Below are 20,316 nucleotides of genomic sequence, written 5' to 3'. Positions count from 1 at the left end.
GAAAACAAAGTTTTAATTTTTTGAACACTCAATATAGAGAGCTTTCCTTAATATCCACCGATACGTCTCGGTCTGCTTGGCCTTTACTTGAAATCAATTAAATTACTTTTCAATTATTACTAATTTTCTTTACGTTTAAGTTGATGCATTAGCAATCCTCATTTCTAATTATACCAGTAATTTATTAATTATTTTGAAGGATATTAATATTCTACATGGCAGAAAGTTCGATCAGTGATAAGAAGTGCGTTAGAGTGTTGTTCCGAAAGTATTCGAACGATAAAAGCTGATTACTTTGACACATTGCCTATCTATTTATTCTATGGACATAACCAAGGAGAAAATCGTAAATGCCTTAAATGGTCAAAGTCCACTTTGATATGATAAGTGGTGCAAGATATTTTATCTACCACGTTTTACATCTAGAGTAAATGGTGAGTGATTTATTTTTGTTAATAGCGATTTTGAATTGATTCATTATAGTAGAATTTGGGCAAATACCTGTTCACATTACATTTTTTCAGGTTATGTCTATTTAAAAAGATGGCAATGTTGTCAATGCATATTTTACTTTTTATTATGAATTTATGTTTTATTAAAAATGAAAATAACAGAAATTTTAAAACAAACTATGATTTAACAGATTGTTTTTCATTCAACTCCTATTACGTAACTTCAATTTTACTTTTTATAATAAAGTAAAAGTAAGTTTCTAATTTCTCATGTAATTAGCACATTGCCAAGTGTAAACAAAACAACTATGCTGCTGCATGATAAATATTTAAATAGTATAACAGATAATACTTTTTATAATAAACGTAGATAATTTCAATTATTTAAAATTTAGGTGTTATTTTTTATACATACAACACAAAAAAATTCACCATTTACTTTTCCACGGCATAATATAAATCAATTAACGACGTTTCGTCTACTATCGTAATTTCTTCAGGAGATAATTGAGTAAAATTATCGAAATATTGATTGTTTTGGTTAATATTTTTTATTTAAAAAGCTGTTTATGATTAGGTGAAAATTACTTAATATTTTGTAACGATCTATTTAAATATATTATGAAACAATTTATCTTCCGCGCCTAGTGATATACCGTAAGTTCACAACTAAAAATTCTAATTTCTATTAAAAAAAAAACAACAACGTTGCAATGATTATACTGGTCATGGCCACGCTTTGCGCAAACTATTAAACAAACATTTGATTTTCGTTTAGTATTCGATATCAATTGAATTAGATTGTTAAAAATAGTCTACAGTTAGATAAACATTCGCATGATAGGGTTCGTTTTACTTTGATTCTGACTGTGGAAAATTACGGGATTGATGAAAATATATGAGATGAATTACTAGAAATAGGTAAAGTATACTGAATATTCTTACAAATATACAGGATCGTCAAAATTTGATACCAACAAAATATAATAGAGAGTCGTTAAGAGTGAGATTTTGATAGTACAATTATACAGGGTTTTCCAGTTTTTTAAATGTAACACCCTGTATTTTTAAGTCCACGTATCAACAAACGTGAAATTTTTAAAGTTGTAACCATTAATTTAATGACTAATTTTTGTTTTTATTTTAATTTATAGTTTGGTTAAACTGTATTATTTCTCTTGTACACTTTTTCAATTATAGATGGCGTTAAGGTGTGTACCAAACTAGTCATATTGAAATTGATAATTATTGATATTTATTTCACATGTATTTCTACCTAAATATTCTCAGTTAATTAATTATGAACTGAAATAAGGCATAAAAGTTGCTAAGTTAAACGTAAACATTTTATTTAAGATAAAAAGTCGCTCATTTGATTTTTTAATACAGCCAATAAGCGTCGATTATTACTACACGTACACTTATTTAGAATATGCAGAGATCTCTAGTGTATGTATATGAATAAAGGGTAGTCTATATATCAGTTATTATAGTTGTTTATTACAGTGAAATATATTTAGTTTAAAAATAAGGCAAAATTTAAAAGAAACAGTAAATAAAATGTGGTTAAATTTCCCGCGCTTCCATTCTGTGACAGAAACAATATGGCCGTTTGCTAATTTCCGCTCGGTTACTTGATATGCATTGAATTGTTACTAATAACTCTTATTTTTGTTCGATAACCGCTATAACGACTGACACCCTTAGAAAGATTAATTTGAAGAAGGTACCGTTGGTTTAGACTTACTCTACCATCTCAAAAAATATATATCTTGTTTCGCGCGAGAGCCTCTTTAAACTCTCACAGATTTTTCGTTATAAATTGGGCACCTCATAGTTTAATTCAAACAACGTTGCCAGATTTTGAAACTAATATGAAGATTCAAGGAAATATAGAATGAGGTTAAATTGATTATTAATTTCAAATATTTTCACATTTAATTTTGAATCATTTATTTTATGAATACATTTTGTATTATTTAAGTTTGACATAAAGCTTTTAATTGGATTTTTATATGTTACACAAATAACCTCCATAAAACGTGGAATATGGCAAAAAACGATAATTCATTAGAGTTAATTAGAGGCATTAAATAAGAATAAAAATAGTAATGGTCATAATTTTATTAATAAAAATACAGGTTAAAATGCTTTGCAAGGTATACAGGGGTTAACAGTACATTATTTTTATATTAGAATAAGTTTTTCTTCAGATTGTGACAAGAAGTCACGGAAATCACTGTAGTTATTAACAATTGGAGTAACTTCTTGTATTTCTATTATTTGTTCTCATTTATACCATTTGTTAACTCTTTCTTTGCAAAATTGATAGTTTTTCAGTTTGTTACTGTTTGAAGTGCTTAAAATTACATATTCAAACAATTTATTTTCTGCATTTTCATTCAAATTTGTTTATAATGCTTCGAAATAATAAAATTATATCGAAGACATAGTGGAAGACATAATACTTTATGTCCATGTTCAGCTGGTAGGTAAATATCTTTTCTAAAGTTTGTTTTAAACAAAATCAAAATAAATATAACTACATGTTTTATTTCTTTTATATATTGCCCTTTACCATTAACTTATGTGGTTGTCATGCTTCATTTATCGTAACATTCTGAAAAATTATATCTCATCAAGAAAAAAACTAACAGAGACTCTTTCTTTAACCCTACTTTTTTTTATAAAATTTTAGACATTGGATCATGTTTTTCCCATTTTAAACACCTTTAAATGATAAATAGATGAATTTCAAATCCAATAACGTATCCAAAGTTATATAAAACATATACTTACATTTATACAACAAGAAATCCTTTGACTATATTAATGTCTAGTTATTTTATACGCTTTATAGCTATAAAAGCACTTTATATATAATGCGGTATTTGTAACACTTATTTTGATCCGAATTCAACTTTCATTATTGTTAATGCTACTTAGTCGTTACACTCAAATGAGAAACTCCGAAAAGAAATACCGAACAGGATATACTTCGTATTTGAACTTACCTCTAATATTTTCTTCTAGGGTAATAATTATTTCGTTCCAATATAAAATAGTGTATTAATGAGCTTTTTACTTGAACTATTTAGTTGTTTTAACATCTTATTGGCTATGATATTCTTGAAAGAATAGTTTTTGGACAATAATTTAAATGCAATTGATCAGAAATTGTAAACAACGCCATATTAGCTACGTTTTTAAACTCGTATAAAACTGTCAACTGCTGTCACTCATAGATCTTCAATCGGAACAAGCGATCTATAATGCACTGAGATATTTCAAAGAACTAATTAGAACCGTTCTAGATGATACAAATCGAACAGGTGATTTTATGAATATCCACCGTTGGTACCAACGAATATTCTACTTGTTTTTTTTATATTGTATCAGTTGCAACATGTCTAATTCTCTATAAAAATTGTACTATTTCACATTATTATAACGAAGAAGGTTATTTTAATCTAGTTATTTATCATCAACTATGTAAAATTAGTAAATAATGTGGCTGGAAATTTTTTAAGGACACGTGTTCTAGTTGTCGATATAATCTTAATTATAAAATTTCGATTTTGACTTTTTGGCATATTAGAGTTCAACAAGATATTAAAAGAGATTTTGCAAATCCTACACTGTTGATATTTTCTATGATAATTTATCGACGATGTTCTTAGTTAAGGCATTAAAATGTTATTTATATTAAAGTAATATTCATTGTTTACTTGAGTACTTACTGATATGGATAATATTGAGTGTATATACTTTTTGTAATTGATAATAAATTACCTTTATTTAGTTGTGTCTTATGTAAAAGAAGATAATTTTGCTCGTTAATTATACAAAATTTTATTTTTTGTCGAATTCATTGAAGAAAATGATTTTTTCCCGTAAGTAGTAAATAAAACCAAAATTCAATATTTTTATGTACAGTAATTTCATTATTTTTTGTGTTTATTTAAATATACCTGGGGAGAAGGGAGAACGTCTGTCTTAATACCACTGAACGAAAACAGCTGATTAAATTCAATATGGCCGCTAGAGGATAAACAGAGTGAACTTTTTAAATGAAAATACAAACCGTCAAACATGTAACATCTAATTTAAGATACAGCAGGAAATTGTTGTAAAAAATATAATTAGTACAATAAAAAATAATTTACTTCAAGTACTCATTGTTTTTATTTTAGTTCAGTTGTGTAATTGCTAATGTAGGTACGACAGTGGTGTTCGAAACAATGGGTACGAAGCCAACAATTTTTGTGTACTATTTATATAATTACGACATTTTAAATGATACAGATTGTCTCAAAGAATGTAATTTGTAAATTGAAATATAACGATGGTTTTTTGGTTATAATATTTGGAAATTTAAACAGTACAAGTTTCAATGTAGAATTTTTTTTTTATAATGAACGCCACTCGTAATTTATTTTCAATAATATTGTTTATGTATCTACTAATCAAGTTATAATATTTTTTAATTATTTTAATAGATGTATTACTGTTAATATTATGATATTTCAATATATATATATTTCTTTTTAGGAGATTCAGTGAAAATGCCTCCTGTGCCGCCTCAAAAGGTCGACTTCCCTAAATTTGTCGATTCTTTATGGTGTGTCTACGTTGTTTCGGTTCTTGCAGCCTTCAACGCAGAATTTGGTAATTTTTTTTCATTGTATTCTTAACTATTCTCAATAAAATTGAAAATCCTATCATAGTTTGTATTTGTATGTAATTTTTTGAGGTTAGGTTACGTAGTTTTAGTGCCATCTGCAAATCATACTCCTCGAAGGAATTATTTTTATTCTGAAGGTCATCTTAGGGCTTTTTTATTAAATTCTTTTTATTTATGTAAAAAATTCAAAACTTTTTCTTCGTGTCAACAATAAAATAAAAAATTTGCCTGCCTGTACTATACAGGGTGTCCCAAGACGAGTTAAAACTGTCTGTATATGGCAAAATACTTATAGTAACTTTGTTATTTTAAATGGAACACCCCGTATATTGACACATTTTTGAAATGTACGTAAAATTTTAGTATACTTTTGTTTAAAAACTTTTTTCGAAAAATACATAATTTTTGAGTTATTAATTTTTTTGTAAAAATTGCAGACCCTTATAAATTATTTTTTTACGAAGTTGCCCTTAAAGATATGAAAATGGTTTCAATTCGGTTGCTTTTAGCAAGGTCAGACGTATTTGAATCTATGTTGAAAAATTTTTCATTTTATACAGGGCGTGTATAAAAAGTGTTCAAAGTTTAACTTCATAAATATCAAATTTCTTCATTTTTTTAAATAGAACCACCCGGTTTTTTCCATTTTAATGCAAAACTTTCTGTATATGGCAAATTACTTATAGTAAAATCATGAAAATTTCCACGTTTAGGGTTTTGGATACGATCTTATTAAGTAAAATATTCGGTTCTACCGGAAGTCTACTGTAGCTTTGCTATTTTATATAGAACACCCTGTATATTAATACATTTTTGAAATCATCGCAAAATTTTAGTATACTTTTGTCTAAAAACTTTTTTTGAAAAATGCATACTTTTTGGGTTATTAATTTTTTTGTAAAAAATTTGACAATTGCAGACCCTTATAAATTATTTTTTTACCAAGTTACCCTTAAAGATATGAAAATAATTTCAATTCGGTTGCTTTTAACAAGGTTAGACGTATTTGAATCTATTTTGAAAAATTTTTGATTTTATACAGGGTGTGTATAAAATGTGTTCAAAGTTTAACGTCATAAATATCAAATTTCTTCATTTTTTTAAATAGAACCACCCCGTTTTTTCTATTTTAATGCATTCAGGGGTAAAAAATAAGGTAAATTCATGTACATTTTCCTATACTTAAACCTCACTATTATCCAGATATTAAATGTTTTCTGTAAATTTTTGGAGATGCAAGTTTTATTTATTTACAGAAACCATTTAATATCTGGATAACGGTAAGGTTTAGGTATAGGAAAGTATATATGAATTTGCTTTATTTTTTATCCCTGAATGCATTAAAATAAACAAAAACCGGGTGGTTCTATTTAAAAAAATAAAGAAAATTCATATTTATGAAGTTAAAATTTGAACACTTTTTATACACACCCTGTATAAAATGAAAAATTTTTCAACATAGATTCAAATACGTCTGACCTTGCTGAAAGTAACCGAATAGAAATTATTTTCATATTTTTAAGGGTATCCTCGTAAAAAAATAATTTATAAGGGCCTGCAATTTTCACAAAAAAATTAATAACTCAAAAATTATGTATTTTTCGAAAAATGTTTTTAGACAAAAGTATACTAAAATTTTACGTACATTTCAAAAATGTGTCAATATACAGGGTGTTCCATTTAAAATAAAGTTACTATAAATATTTTGTTATATACAGATAGTCGTGGGACACCCTGTATACTATATAAATAAGTCTTGGTTCTCAATATATGGAAATGTTTTCATTTTATTATCAAATTATTCATTCTAGTTACTTATCCGTTGGATTTGATCAAGACTCGACTCCAGATTCAAGGGGAACAATCCAAAAATGGGAAACTCGGTCAGGTAAATTTTTCAAACTTATATTTCCAAGTATTCTAATAGAAAAACATTCACCGTCATTAGAGATTTAAATGTAAGTCTGTTTAAATGATGAACGTTTTACAGGCACCTTATAGAGGCATGTTGAAAACCGCAATCGGTATCAGTAAGGAAGAGGGTCTCTCAAGACTATGGCAAGGAGTCCACGCAGCTTGTATAAGACACGTGGTTTATTCAGGTACAAGGATAATAACTTACAAACAACTGAAAGAAAACATCTTCCGACAAACTCCTGATCAGAAAATTTTTCCCATATGGCAAACAGCGTTATGTAAGTACATTTCGCCATATCTCGATTGATCCTAACAATAAAATGCTTCTAAATGTTTAAAAAAATATATTTTCAATAACTATTCATGTTGTTACTGACAAGAAAACTCATCTGGGGAAATACACAACCTTCGTGTTTTCATTTTTCAGGTATCGGAATAAGTTATGTACCTTTTTGCATCCACTATCCACTATGGCATCCTTATTATTTTAATTTTCTATTGATTTGTCTTATTTCCTACAGTATATCCGTACCAATTCCTACCTTTTCTCGTTTATTGACGATTCTTGCTCGATTACACCCTTAATGTCTTTGTTCTGTCCCACTTTCTCTTCCCTGTTACTCTTTCCTCCTTATCTACCCAGTTTTCTGTTACATTTGTTATAGTTATCATCATAAACGTCACATTGTGGGATCGTGGCAAATCAAACGCCGAAATATTTCAATATATATGCCGAACTTTCGAATAATATGTATACATCATCAGTTGGGACAATTTTTGTAGTAGGAAGGTTTGTTGGAGTTGTTAGCAGCCGGAGGGGCGGATAGGGGCTGTATATCGGTGAGCCAGAGGGTGAGAAATGTTATTGGGGTTGAATTTACATCATCGGGGACTGAAATTAGTCCTTTTCCTTGGTGTTTCCTTTGCAATTTGTTCTTTAACTATCTTATTTCTCTTGTGGCCAGTGTAACTGTGAAGACCTCGACAAAAGCTGATTTCAAATCAACGAATATCATCGTTAAATTTCTTAGTACATATATATTCTCATTGGTTTGTTTTTTCCTGTTGAAAAACTGTTTTTTTTTTCCAATATAAAACTGATTGATGGTGTTATTATTTTCTCATACCCCTCGTAGATAAAAACTACAAATAAGACTTATGATGAATAAAATTGAAAGGAAATGTACGATAATAGAAAGAGAACGCGAAAAGTGGACTAATAATTGTGTTTTTGAGCCTCAAGTTTCGATATGTATGTTTTGAATTTTTTTTCGCCCCTTGTATCTTTGGATATAAACGAATTGGGAGAAATTTTTAAAAGAGAGAGTATCAAGTTTGTTGTGTATAATGAAAAATGCTTCGAAAAAAATAATAAAATATCCCCCTACCGAATGTTTTTATTAATATAACCTCTTATGTCACAATAAACCATAACCTCAACTTTTCTGCTATCTTCTCAGTCAGATTTCTTATAATATCCCTTTAAATTCAGTCTCCATATTAATACGAGAAAATTGTCTTGCAGCGATACAAATAATAAATCGGGTTTGGTGTAGAAGGGCCCTTAGGACCCGTTCTGTTTGCGTGAACGTGTTTTAACTCAAAATAGCTGATCGTAGTAAGAATTTTAAAAGTTTAGCACCAAACCGACGATGTGTTTTGAAGGTGGAGTGAGCGCAGGCGCTTTCGCCCAGTACCTAGCCAGTCCCACGGATCTGCTAAAGGTCCAGCTTCAGATGGAAGGGAAACGGAAACTTTTAGGTTTACCACCCAGAGTAAACGGTATGTGGGACGCCTTCCTCAAGGTATGGTCGACGGGAGGAATCAAAGGATTGTGGAAAGGTAAATAACCCCAAGTTGTATCTATAGACTTGACGTTTGTTATTGTAGGGTCGGTTCCGAACGTACAAAGGGCGGCTTTGGTTAATTTAGGCGATTTAACTACCTACGATACAGCCAAAAGACAAATTATGAAACACACCGATCTACCTGATAATTACATATTGCACATTCTGTCGAGTACTTGCGCTGGATTTGTAGCTGCTTCGATGGGTACTCCGGCTGATGTTATTAAAACCAGGGTAATGAATCAACCTATGGATGATAAGGGAAGGTAACGCTATTTATTTTGATCATACTGTAGCATTCAAATTAAAATCCTATTAGACTAAAAATTTCATCCTTCCAGATCCTGAATAATGCCTCTTGGTGTTGTTTTAATGCAACCTGTACGCTTTCTAACTCTCCGTTTTCTAATTACACTTTATTAAAAGTCCTGAGTGTTGTTCGAAACTTTTTAAATTGAATAATTTTTATTTATTACCCCATTTTGATTTTTAAATAGTAGAAATTTAATTACAGAACCTATAGAACGTTCAAAAAATAAATAACACGAAGATAGGGGTGGTTTATATCTGCCAAACTGTTATTATTGAAGATTTCTTACTAAAAATGTGTACTTTATACTATATATACTTCCTGTTACTAGGATTGTTGCTCTAGCTAGCATAAAATGTGGTTGAACATCCATTAGGACCTAAATGAACCAGTGAAAATTCAAAAATTCATGTATTCCGATAATCAAAATAGCAAATAAACTTCCTACTTTCTGATTATTTCATAAAAATCATTTTTGATACTTCTGAAGCAATTGAAATTGTTTTTGAGTTTTCTAGAAGCATCGAAAACCCTTTCCGAAACATGAAAACATTTGGAAATGCTGTTAGATTCTTTCGGAGTTCACAAAAACATCCAAAAGAATGTAAAATCGAGCTTAGTCCTGCAAAATGTTAGTCCTTTTAGATGTTTTGTTACTTCCTGTGTATAATATGACATAATCACAATCTTTAAGTAAAAAAAAATCAATCTGATGGGATTTTATAAGCAGAAATGTCAGAATAAAAAATAGAAACCCAAAAATAACCATTTTAAAATAAAAAAAAGTGTTATTATGAGGCATTCTTCTTCTTATGGTGCCTTTTCAGGTTCCCCTGAGTTTTGTAATAACAATGGGGAGCTAACGAAACAATTGTTCGATGCTTCGTATGCCTATCCATTCCTGGATGTTCCCCAATTCGAAAATCGATTCCAATCCATGCATTTCTATCCTAATTTATGATTATTGTGTGGAATATATCATTTCTGTTTCCTCTGAAACAATTTAAATTATTTTTTATTCTTGTAGAAGTACCTAAAACCCTTTCCGAAACATGAAAACATTTGGAAATGCTGTTAGATTCTTTCGGAGTTCACAAAAACATCCAAAAGAATGTAGAATTGAGCTTAGTCCTGCAAAATGTTAGTCCTTTTAGATGTTTTGTTACTTCCTGTGTATAATATGAAATAATCACAATCTTCAAGTAAAAAAAATCAATCTGATGGGATTTTATAAGCAGAAATGTCAGAATAAAAAATAGAAACCCAAAAATAACCATTTTAAAATAAAAAAAAGTGTTATTATGAGGCATTCTTCTTCTTATGGTGCCTTTTCAGGTTCCCCTGAGTTTTGTAATAACAATGGGGAGCTAACGAAACAATTGTTCGATGCTTCGTATGCCTATCCATTCCTGGATGTTCCCCAATTCGAAAATCGATTCCAATCCATGCATTTCTATCCTAATTTATGATTATTGTGTGGAATATATCATTTCTGTTTCCTCTGAAACAATTTAAATTATTTTTTATTCTTGTAGAAGTACCTAAAACCCTTTCCGAAACATGAAAACATTTGGAAATGCTGTTAGATTCTTTCGGAGTTCACAAAAACATCCAAAAGAATGTAGAATTGAGCTTAGTCCTGCAAAATGTTAGTCCTTTTAGATGTTTTGTTACTTCCTGTGTATAATATGAAATAATCACAATCTTCAAGTAAAAAAAATCAATCTGATGGGATTTTATAAGCAGAAATGTCAGAATAAAAAATAGAAACCCAAAAATAACCATTTTAAAATAAAAAAAGTGTTATTATGAGGCATTCTTCTTCTTATGGTGCCTTTTCAGGTTCCCCTGAGTTTTGTAATAACAATGGGGAGCTAACGAAACAATTGTTCGATGCTTCGTATGCCTATCCATTCCTGGATGTTCCCCAATTCGAAAATCGATTCCAATCCATGCATTTCTATCCTAATTTATGATTATTGTGTGGAATATATCATTTCTGTTTCCTCTGAAACAATTTAAATTATTTTTTATTCTTGTAGAAGTACCTAAAACCCTTTCCGAAACATGAAAACATTTGGAAATGCTGTTAGATTCTTTCGGAGTTCACAAAAACATCCAAAAGAATGTAGAATTGAGCTTAGTCCTGCAAAATGTTAGTCCTTTTAGATGTTTTGTTACTTCCTGTGTATAATATGAAATAATCACAATCTTCAAGTAAAAAAAATCAATCTGATGGGATTTTATAAGCAGAAATGTCAGAATAAAAAATAGAAACCCAAAAATAACCATTTTAAAATAAAAAAAAGTGTTATTATGAGGCATTCTTCTTCTTATGGTGCCTTTTCAGGTTCCCCTGAGTTTTGTAATAACAATGGGGAGCTAACGAAACAATTGTTCGATGCTTCGTATGCCTATCCATTCCTGGATGTTCCCCAATTCGAAAATCGATTCCAATCCATGCATTTCTATCCTAATTTATGATTATTGTGTGGAATATATCATTTCTGTTTCCTCTGAAACAATTTAAATTATTTTTTATTCTTGTAGAAGTACCTAAAACCCTTTCCGAAACATGAAAACATTTGGAAATGCTGTTAGATTCTTTCGGAGTTCACAAAAACATCCAAAAGAATGTAGAATTGAGCTTAGTCCTGCAAAATGTTAGTCCTTTTAGATGTTTTGTTACTTCCTGTGTATAATATGAAATAATCACAATCTTCAAGTAAAAAAAATCAATCTGATGGGATTTTATAAGCAGAAATGTCAGAATAAAAAATAGAAACCCAAAAATAACCATTTTAAAATAAAAAAAGTGTTATTATGAGGCATTCTTCTTCTTATGGTGCCTTTTCAGGTTCCCCTGAGTTTTGTAATAACAATGGGGAGCTAACGAAACAATTGTTCGATGCTTCGTATGCCTATCCATTCCTGGATGTTCCCCAATTCGAAAATCGATTCCAATCCATGCATTTCTATCCTAATTTATGATTATTGTGTGGAATATATCATTTCTGTTTCCTCTGAAACAATTTAAATTATTTTTTATTCTTGTAGAAGTACCTAAAACCCTTTCCGAAACATGAAAACATTTGGAAATGCTGTTAGATTCTTTCGGAGTTCACAAAAACATCCAAAAGAATGTAGAATTGAGCTTAGTCCTGCAAAATGTTAGTCCTTTTAGATGTTTTGTTACTTCCTGTGTATAATATGAAATAATCACAATCTTCAAGTAAAAAAAATCAATCTGATGGGATTTTATAAGCAGAAATGTCAGAATAAAAAATAGAAACCCAAAAATAACCATTTTAAAATAAAAAAAAGTGTTATTATGAGGCATTCTTCTTCTTATGGTGCCTTTTCAGGTTCCCCTGAGTTTTGTAATAACAATGGGGAGCTAACGAAACAATTGTTCGATGCTTCGTATGCCTATCCATTCCTGGATGTTCCCCAATTCGAAAATCGATTCCAATCCATGCATTTCTATCCTAATTTATGATTATTGTGTGGAATATATCATTTCTGTTTCCTCTGAAACAATTTAAATTATTTTTTATTCTTGTAGAAGTACCTAAAACCCTTTCCGAAACATGAAAACATTTGGAAATGCTGTTAGATTCTTTCGGAGTTCACAAAAACATCCAAAAGAATGTAGAATTGAGCTTAGTCCTGCAAAATGTTAGTCCTTTTAGATGTTTTGTTACTTCCTGTGTATAATATGAAATAATCACAATCTTCAAGTAAAAAAAATCAATCTGATGGGATTTTATAAGCAGAAATGTCAGAATAAAAAATAGAAACCCAAAAATAACCATTTTAAAATAAAAAAAAGTGTTATTATGAGGCATTCTTCTTCTTATGGTGCCTTTTCAGGTTCCCCTGAGTTTTGTAATAACAATGGGGAGCTAACGAAACAATTGTTCGATGCTTCGTATGCCTATCCATTCCTGGATGTTCCCCAATTCGAAAATCGATTCCAATCCATGCATTTCTATCCTAATTTATGATTATTGTGTGGAATATATCATTTCTGTTTCCTCTGAAACAATTTAAATTATTTTTTATTCTTGTAGAAGTACCTAAAACCCTTTCCGAAACATGAAAACATTTGGAAATGCTGTTAGATTCTTTCGGAGTTCACAAAAACATCCAAAAGAATGTAGAATTGAGCTTAGTCCTGCAAAATGTTAGTCCTTTTAGATGTTTTGTTACTTCCTGTGTATAATATGAAATAATCACAATCTTCAAGTAAAAAAAATCAATCTAATGGGATTTTATAAGCAGAAATGTCAGAATAAAAAATAGAAACCCAAAAATAACCATTTTAAAATAAAAAAAAGTGTTATTATGAGGCATTCTTCTTCTTATGGTGCCTTTTCAGGTTCCCCTGAGTTTTGTAATAACAATGGGGAGCTAACGAAACAATTGTTTTCGATGCTTCGTATGCCTCCCCATTCCTGGATGTTCCCCAATTCGAAAATCGATTCCAATCCATGCATTTCTATCCTAATTTATGATTATTGTGTGGAATATATCATTTCTGTTTCCTCTGAAACAATTTAAATTATTTTTTATTCTTGTAGAAGTACCTAAAACCCTTTCCGAAACATGAAAATATTTGGAAATGCTGTTAGATTCTTTCGAAGTTCACAAAAACAACCAAAACAATATAGAATCGAGCTTAGTCCTGCAAAATGTTAGTCCTTTTAGATGTTTTGTTACTTCCTGTGTATAATATGAAATAATCACAATCTTTAAGTAAAAAAAAATCAATCTGATGGGATTTTATAAGCAGAAATGTCAGAATAAAAAATAGAAACCCAAAAATAACCATTTTAAAATAAAAAAAAGTGTTATTATGAGGCATTCTTCTTCTTATGGTGCCTTTTCAGGTTCCCCTGAGTTTTGTAATAACAATGGGGAGCTAACGAAACAATTGTTTTCGATGCTTAGTATGCCTCCCCATTCCTGGATGTTCCCCAATTCGAAAATCGATTCCAATCCATGCATTTCTATCCTAATTTATGATTATTGTGTGGAATATATCATTTCTGTTTCCTCTGAAACAATTTAAATTATTTTTTATTCTTGTAGAAGTACCTAAAACCCTTTCCGAAACATGAAAACATTTGGAAATGCTGTTAGATTCTTTCGGAGTTCACAAAAACAACCAAAACAATATAGAATCGAGCTTAGTCCTGCAAAATGTTAGTCCTTTTAGATGTTTTGTTACTTCCTGTGTATAATATGACATAATCACAATCTTTAAGTAAAAAAAAAATCAATCTGATGGGATTTTATAAACAGAAATGTCAGAATAAAAAGTAGAAACCCAAATAACCATTTTAAAATTAAAAATTCTTATCGTGTCCTGTCTAGTCCCCTTGACTTTGGTAACAATGCTATATATGGCTGTCCATTCCCGGATGTTCCTTAACCAGGAGATACAAGAAATCATGATCCACTTAAACACTATACACTACACTAACTTGAGATAATTCACTGATCACTATCACTTAACTAATTTATTTAAATTCTTCGATTACTTTTTATTTCACTACGATTATTTATTATAAACTGAACTTAAATCTCAATAAATTGATATATTAAGTAAATTGTAGGTTATATTTGTTATAAACGAATAATGTTTTAATTTTCAGAGGTGTTTTGTATACTTCCTCGATAGATTGTTTAACGAAAACGGTAAAACAAGAAGGGATGGGTGCGTTGTACAAAGGTTTCATCCCCATTTGGATGCGAATGGCACCGTGGTCCTTAACTTTTTGGTTAACATACGAAGAAGCGGTCAAACTAATGGGAGCAAAAAGTTGGTGAAACATGATGGAACCATCAAAAAGTCTGAGTTAAATTGCAGGTTTCGAGAGGTACACCAACAACTTTTTTAGATTATATTTCGAAATGATCCTGAAAATGTTATCGATATAGTGAATCCTTGTCGAATCTCCCATTTTTGAACTAATTGTTTTACAAAATTTTCTTGGTTGGTGTGCCGTGTATCAAATGGAATCTAGAATTCAAATTTTAGTAAAAATCGACTGAATTATTTTGATATTTCACCTGTAGATAATTTTACCCGTTAGCTTTTTAAGGCTCAAAAGTTTCTTGTAGGTATTTTTAACTTTATTGACAGTAAAATATAATTATTACAAGAGTTGATTGCAATATACCCAATAGAAGGCAGTTTTTTTTTTATTCGGAGTACCATACACCTTCACCAATAAATCCATTCACTATAATTAGCCCTTTAGGTTTACTTAACCCATTAATGCCCTAAACTTTTATCCGAAAATGTTTTTTAATCCAATAATGGTCACTTAGGAGTAATTTCTACCAATTTAGAAGTTCCATAAATTTCCACCGAGCTAAAAATCAGTAAACGTATCAATTCCTTTTTTTCCTACGAGTCACATTTCTGTTATTCCTTTCCAGGTTCGTTTCGACTTATTTTTTCTGCCCTTTTACTGTTCCACCACTACATTGTCTCCCCTTTAGGGTCCTAAATCTTCCGAAAGCATTTTTCTACATCACAGAAAGGCTCTAGGGTCAATAAGGATCAAGATCCTGGACTATTCTTTCTCAGAACTCTATTCTTGTTTATCTCATCAAGTCAGATTTGATTCAATGATATAGGAGATGAATTCATAGTCAATTCAATTCACATATCAACTTCGTGTTTTAAATTATGAATTAATTGTGCAGATAAAACAGATTTTTAAATACCCAGTGGTAGTTTTATATTATTATAAAATTAACAGTGTTGTAACATCAATTCTTGTCTCCATTTTGTAAATTGCTGACTATTTTTTTTATGAATTTGTATCTTTTTACTTCAATTTATTATTCGTTGGTTATTTATTAATTTAAAACCACAATTCTTACACCGATGCTTTCTACTGACTTATTTTAGTTAGTTTAGCTTCCGTAACTAATACTGAGTGTACCAGAAAGGCTAAAAAAATTTAATTCGGTTTGGATTTTAGAAACAGCTTCTACCCTATTTTTAAGAATAATTTGTAAATAATCAACTGCTACAGTAGGTGGTAAAAACATTTAAAAATACACGTGTATATTTTTGGAAAGTCATTTTTAACAATTTAATTTACTTTTGCATGCGAATCATAATTTAATTTCGTTTATTGAAACAAAATTTCAGTTTTTTTTTATTATTATCATTTTCTTTTTAATATTACAAAATTCAATCACAATTAAACCAAAGTTATTTTAAAATCAATGTTCATGTATATTTAGGTATCCCGCACTGATCTGAATTAGAATTGATGTTAATAGTGCCACAATTTATACAGAGAGTTATATTTTTGCAACTATATTTGTAAATAGATCAAACCCTATACAAGGATTTTTTGTATTATTACTGTTGCTTACCCACATTATCTATATTTTATTTTGTTTTAATTATTGGAAATACCCTGTATATACAAATAGAATTTTTAGAATATATACCGTTTACCAAGAACATTGTAGTCTTCAATTAGATTTTTATTGTTTAGTTTTATTTATATTTTTTTGTTGTATATCATGTTAGAATAAAAACTGAAAAAATCCTAAAGTATTTTATTTCCATCATAATTTCATGCAATCCAGAGTCTCACCTATTTAGAAATAGGTTGAAGTAATTTCGACTACAATGCCTTTAATAATTCGCTTTACAAAACTCAGATGCTTCGATCCAGAGGGAAATTACGTAGGGATACAACTACTAGATGGTTCCATTAGTCTTTCGCCCATACAACCAGTTATGATCATTGATTCGAACGTTACACACCTCCATCAGAGTTGTGCTACTGGATCAAGAAGATTCATTACTAAATGAAGTGGTGCCATGCCAAATTCTACTACTTTTTAATTTTGATAAAAATGCTTCCCTACTGCAGTTCGCAGTGGAGTGGATGGGGAACTTCTCGATAAGAACTGCTTTCAAGTTAATGAACTTGTAAGTTTATTGTATCAGTTTGTGCCTCATTAGTTTATATTGACAATCAGCTCTATCATTTTGTCAATTCTAACCCACAAAACATCACCATCCAGAATCCTATTTTTTTATTTTTGGCTTAAGTATGATTGAGCTTTGTTGAAACTAAAAACAATTTTTTTTAAATCTATAAATGCCCAAACGTTAAGTTTGGTTATTTCCCAAAGACTCTCGCGCATGATAAACTCCTTGGTTTGTATTTCAAGTCGGGTCCTGAAAGTATTCAAATCAATAAAGATGTTTCAAAATCTCTTCTTCATCCCGACTTCATTAAATCCTAGTAACGGCGCCAGTATATTTTTATTTTATAATTGTTGAAAAGAATACTAACATATAAATAAAAATTTAGAAACTAACTTCATTAAATCCTAGTAACCGCGCCAGTTTTTCTATAATTGATTGTTAAAAAGAATATCAACATATATTATTATAATTCCAGTTCGAAATTGCAACTAACACTAATTCTGCGAACTATTGTTGTTCCACAGGATCGTCCAATAGGATACAGAAACGTATTTTAATTCACAATTCCATTTATATAAGGTTTTTAAGTACAATTTGAAAAGATATATTCACTCTCAATATACCTTAATTTTCTACTCAAAAATGTGCACCCTGATGTTTGATCATTTAAATTAGTATAAATACTATAATTATTACTTACATGGAAAGATTAGAACGTAATTGTACGATTAAAACTGTATTGGATACTTCTGACTAAAATACATCGGATAAAAATAAACAAATACGTCTTCTCATATTACTTTTCTTATCACCTTTTTATAGAATGCAGAACAGTAAAAATAAAAATCATGTCCAAAAAACTAAAATGCCAAAATAACACATAAATTATTATATTTTCCAAGTAATGCGACGATCGGTGGTTTCGTTGTAATATTTTGACGCATAATAAATAAGACAAGTGACGTTGCTTGTCTACTATGTTATCTATGGCGGATGTCTATAAGAATTTGTCAATGTTCTAACAAACTACCACTATAAAAATAAAAATTAACATTAATTAACAATAATTATACATCCATAAGTTCAACTTTTGTTTTTATTTTTTCTGTGTATATGAAAAATATGTTAAATGAATATGGCACCCATAAGCTTTGATCACAACAGCGCCATTCTGAAAGGTTTTTAAACTGTTATATATTGAGCTAAACTTTTGTCCCATATGAGATACTTCTCCTTACCTCTACCCTTCATATAATTTATATAAATAGAATTAAATAATTTTATAGACCTTCAACTTATCATACATTTTATACTTCTTATTTTAATAAGAAAGACTTTATTCGCGCCAACAATGTTGCCATATTTTTTTCCGAAGCTATATTATTAAATAAAATACTTAATAAAGTTAATGTCGTTAAAGTTGTTTAACCGAACTTGTGATGTAATGTATCGTTTTATAGACTTGAACTGATAATGTAATTTATCATATCATTTTATAGTATGCAAATTGATGTCAAAAGTAGTCTTTATCGTCGTTGAAGAAATATTTGAGATTTTCTAATAATATGTGGCAACATCGCTCGGTGGTCATACTTCAAAGAATAGAGAAAAAGATGATAAATAAAAATTGCAAATTTTATAATAAGAAATAATAAATTATAACTATAATAAGGTTTTTTATTTCCAATTTTCAAATAGCTAGAATTCAATTACTTACAAATATTCCAGTCAAATATTTTGAAAGGAAGTATAGGTTAGTTACACTGTTGGGAGATTTAACTAATTAAATTAATTTGTTGATGTACATAATTATAACTATCTTTATAGCAATACTAATTATTCCTAGATTAATCTTTAAATTCCCCAAACATATCATTTGTGATTTAGTCAAAATAGGTTATTCTGCACATTTTCTAGAATCAATGGATAGTTTTAGAAAAGCCCATATGTATAAATGATAATAATATAATTTTGTGTTAAATATCATAAATCGGAAACTTATCGTGTGTATTTTTAATGACAGTGTGTTGATAATAAAAAATTAAATCATATTTATACATTCGACACTGTATTATAAAACGCCATTGTACATTAAACAAATTTTGGCATAAAGTTTATTAACTAAGGGATTAAAGAGTAATGTTTGTCAGAATTATTTCAATGTTTACTTAAAAATGAAAAGATATATGTAAAATGAAAGTATACGTTATTTCTGCGGTGCTCATTTAATAGAGAAGAGACGATTTATGTGAAAAGTAAGTAATTAGAATTTATTGGAATTTTTGGAAAAATAATCACAATAAACATTAGGTTTGTAGCAATAATTTCTTAAATTTTTGTTCAGTGCACTTATTGAAACTCTCATATAGTTAGAATGTGATTAATTTTCCTATTTTGATCCCATTATTAATGATATTATTTTAGTGGGTAAAAATACAAAAACAAAATCGTCTTTAATGGAAAAAATCAAACGGCAGTTGTACAGTCGACTATTTATTCTTCGATGGTTACCTAAATATAGTAGAGATGACATTTTAGCTGACCTAATAGCTGGTTTAACTGTTGGATTAACAATGATGCCTCAATCTATAGCTTACGCGGGTTTAGCAGGCCTTCCCGCGCAATATGGACTGTACACTGCGTTTATCGGGTCGTTCACTTATATTTTTGTAGGAACTATTAAAGAAGTAAGTGTATATAAGATAGATAGTCCATGGAAGAACACTATAAAAAATTTTACCTTACTATGAACTTAGCTTCACACACGGCCGATATATTTAATCAGCCATTTTACTCTTAAATTCGATGGTTGATATTAAACACTTGTCCTTCCGTACACTACACACTTAAATTCTTCATTGATATTTTGTGTTTTCAAAACAAAAACCATAATCACTAAGTCTCTTAAAAGAGTAGAGATAATTCAAAATCAACTCGAGCATTAGATGCTTCTAAGAAGGACCGTTATGTGCAGACATAGACAAAAAATATTGATATCATTCAGATAAAGCGGTGTTGCCATGACACGTTTCAGTTGACTGTAGTTAATTTAACGTTATATTAAAATCTCGACGGAGCCAATACCACAACTATATATTTATCAATTTATTATCAAAAATTCGTGTACATTA

General features: G+C 29.5%; 2 protein-coding genes and 2 long non-coding RNA genes across 9 annotated transcripts in view; 2 read left to right on the top strand and 2 right to left on the bottom strand.

Annotated features, from left to right (window-relative positions):
* The first annotated feature begins 330 nt into the window (after nucleotides 1-330).
* LOC130450353 (mitochondrial uncoupling protein 4) lies at nucleotides 331-18,130 on the top strand. Of its 5 annotated transcripts, none has more exons than XM_056788709.1 (7): nucleotides 331-434; nucleotides 5,004-5,120; nucleotides 6,948-7,024; nucleotides 7,127-7,331; nucleotides 8,719-8,895; nucleotides 8,944-9,166; nucleotides 14,871-18,130. In XM_056788709.1, exons 2-7 carry the CDS (start codon nucleotides 5,018-5,020, stop codon nucleotides 15,043-15,045), a joined length of 960 nt encoding a protein of 319 aa, XP_056644687.1. In that variant the 5' UTR covers nucleotides 331-434; nucleotides 5,004-5,017; the 3' UTR covers nucleotides 15,046-18,130. The 5 variants fall into 5 exon arrangements, with proteins under 5 accessions (XP_056644687.1, XP_056644688.1, XP_056644686.1 ...); XM_056788710.1 differs by lacking the exon at nucleotides 331-434 and adding an exon at nucleotides 1,226-1,373; XM_056788708.1 differs by lacking the exon at nucleotides 331-434 and adding an exon at nucleotides 3,832-3,911.
* LOC130450356 (uncharacterized) lies at nucleotides 2,564-3,706 on the bottom strand. Its single transcript, XR_008910572.1, has 2 exons — nucleotides 3,467-3,706; nucleotides 2,564-3,072 (listed from the first exon to the last, which is right to left on the bottom strand). It is a non-coding gene; the product is annotated as an uncharacterized LOC130450356 (long non-coding RNA).
* A 711-nt stretch (nucleotides 18,131-18,841) lies between the features above and the next one.
* LOC130450357 (uncharacterized) lies at nucleotides 18,842-20,150 on the bottom strand. Its single transcript, XR_008910573.1, has 2 exons — nucleotides 19,926-20,150; nucleotides 18,842-19,861 (listed from the first exon to the last, which is right to left on the bottom strand). It is a non-coding gene; the product is annotated as an uncharacterized LOC130450357 (long non-coding RNA).
* The window catches only part of LOC130450350 (sodium-independent sulfate anion transporter-like), a 36,595-nt gene continuing 35,614 nt past the window's right edge, over nucleotides 19,336-20,316 (top strand). Inside the window, exons 1-2 of one of the 2 annotated variants that reach the window (XM_056788699.1) lie at nucleotides 19,336-19,440; nucleotides 19,610-19,872. In XM_056788699.1, coding sequence (XP_056644677.1) covers nucleotide 19,440; nucleotides 19,610-19,872 — 264 coding nt within the window. In that variant the 5' untranslated portion in view covers nucleotides 19,336-19,439. The remainder of the gene's footprint in view (nucleotides 19,441-19,609; nucleotides 19,873-20,316) is intronic. The other variant, XM_056788702.1, reaches the window with a different exon arrangement.

This window comes from Diorhabda sublineata, chromosome 11 (genome assembly GCF_026230105.1).
Source record: "Diorhabda sublineata isolate icDioSubl1.1 chromosome 11, icDioSubl1.1, whole genome shotgun sequence".
Taxonomy (NCBI): Eukaryota; Metazoa; Arthropoda; class Insecta; order Coleoptera; family Chrysomelidae; genus Diorhabda; species Diorhabda sublineata.
This window is presented reverse-complemented; position numbering and strand designations above follow the sequence as displayed.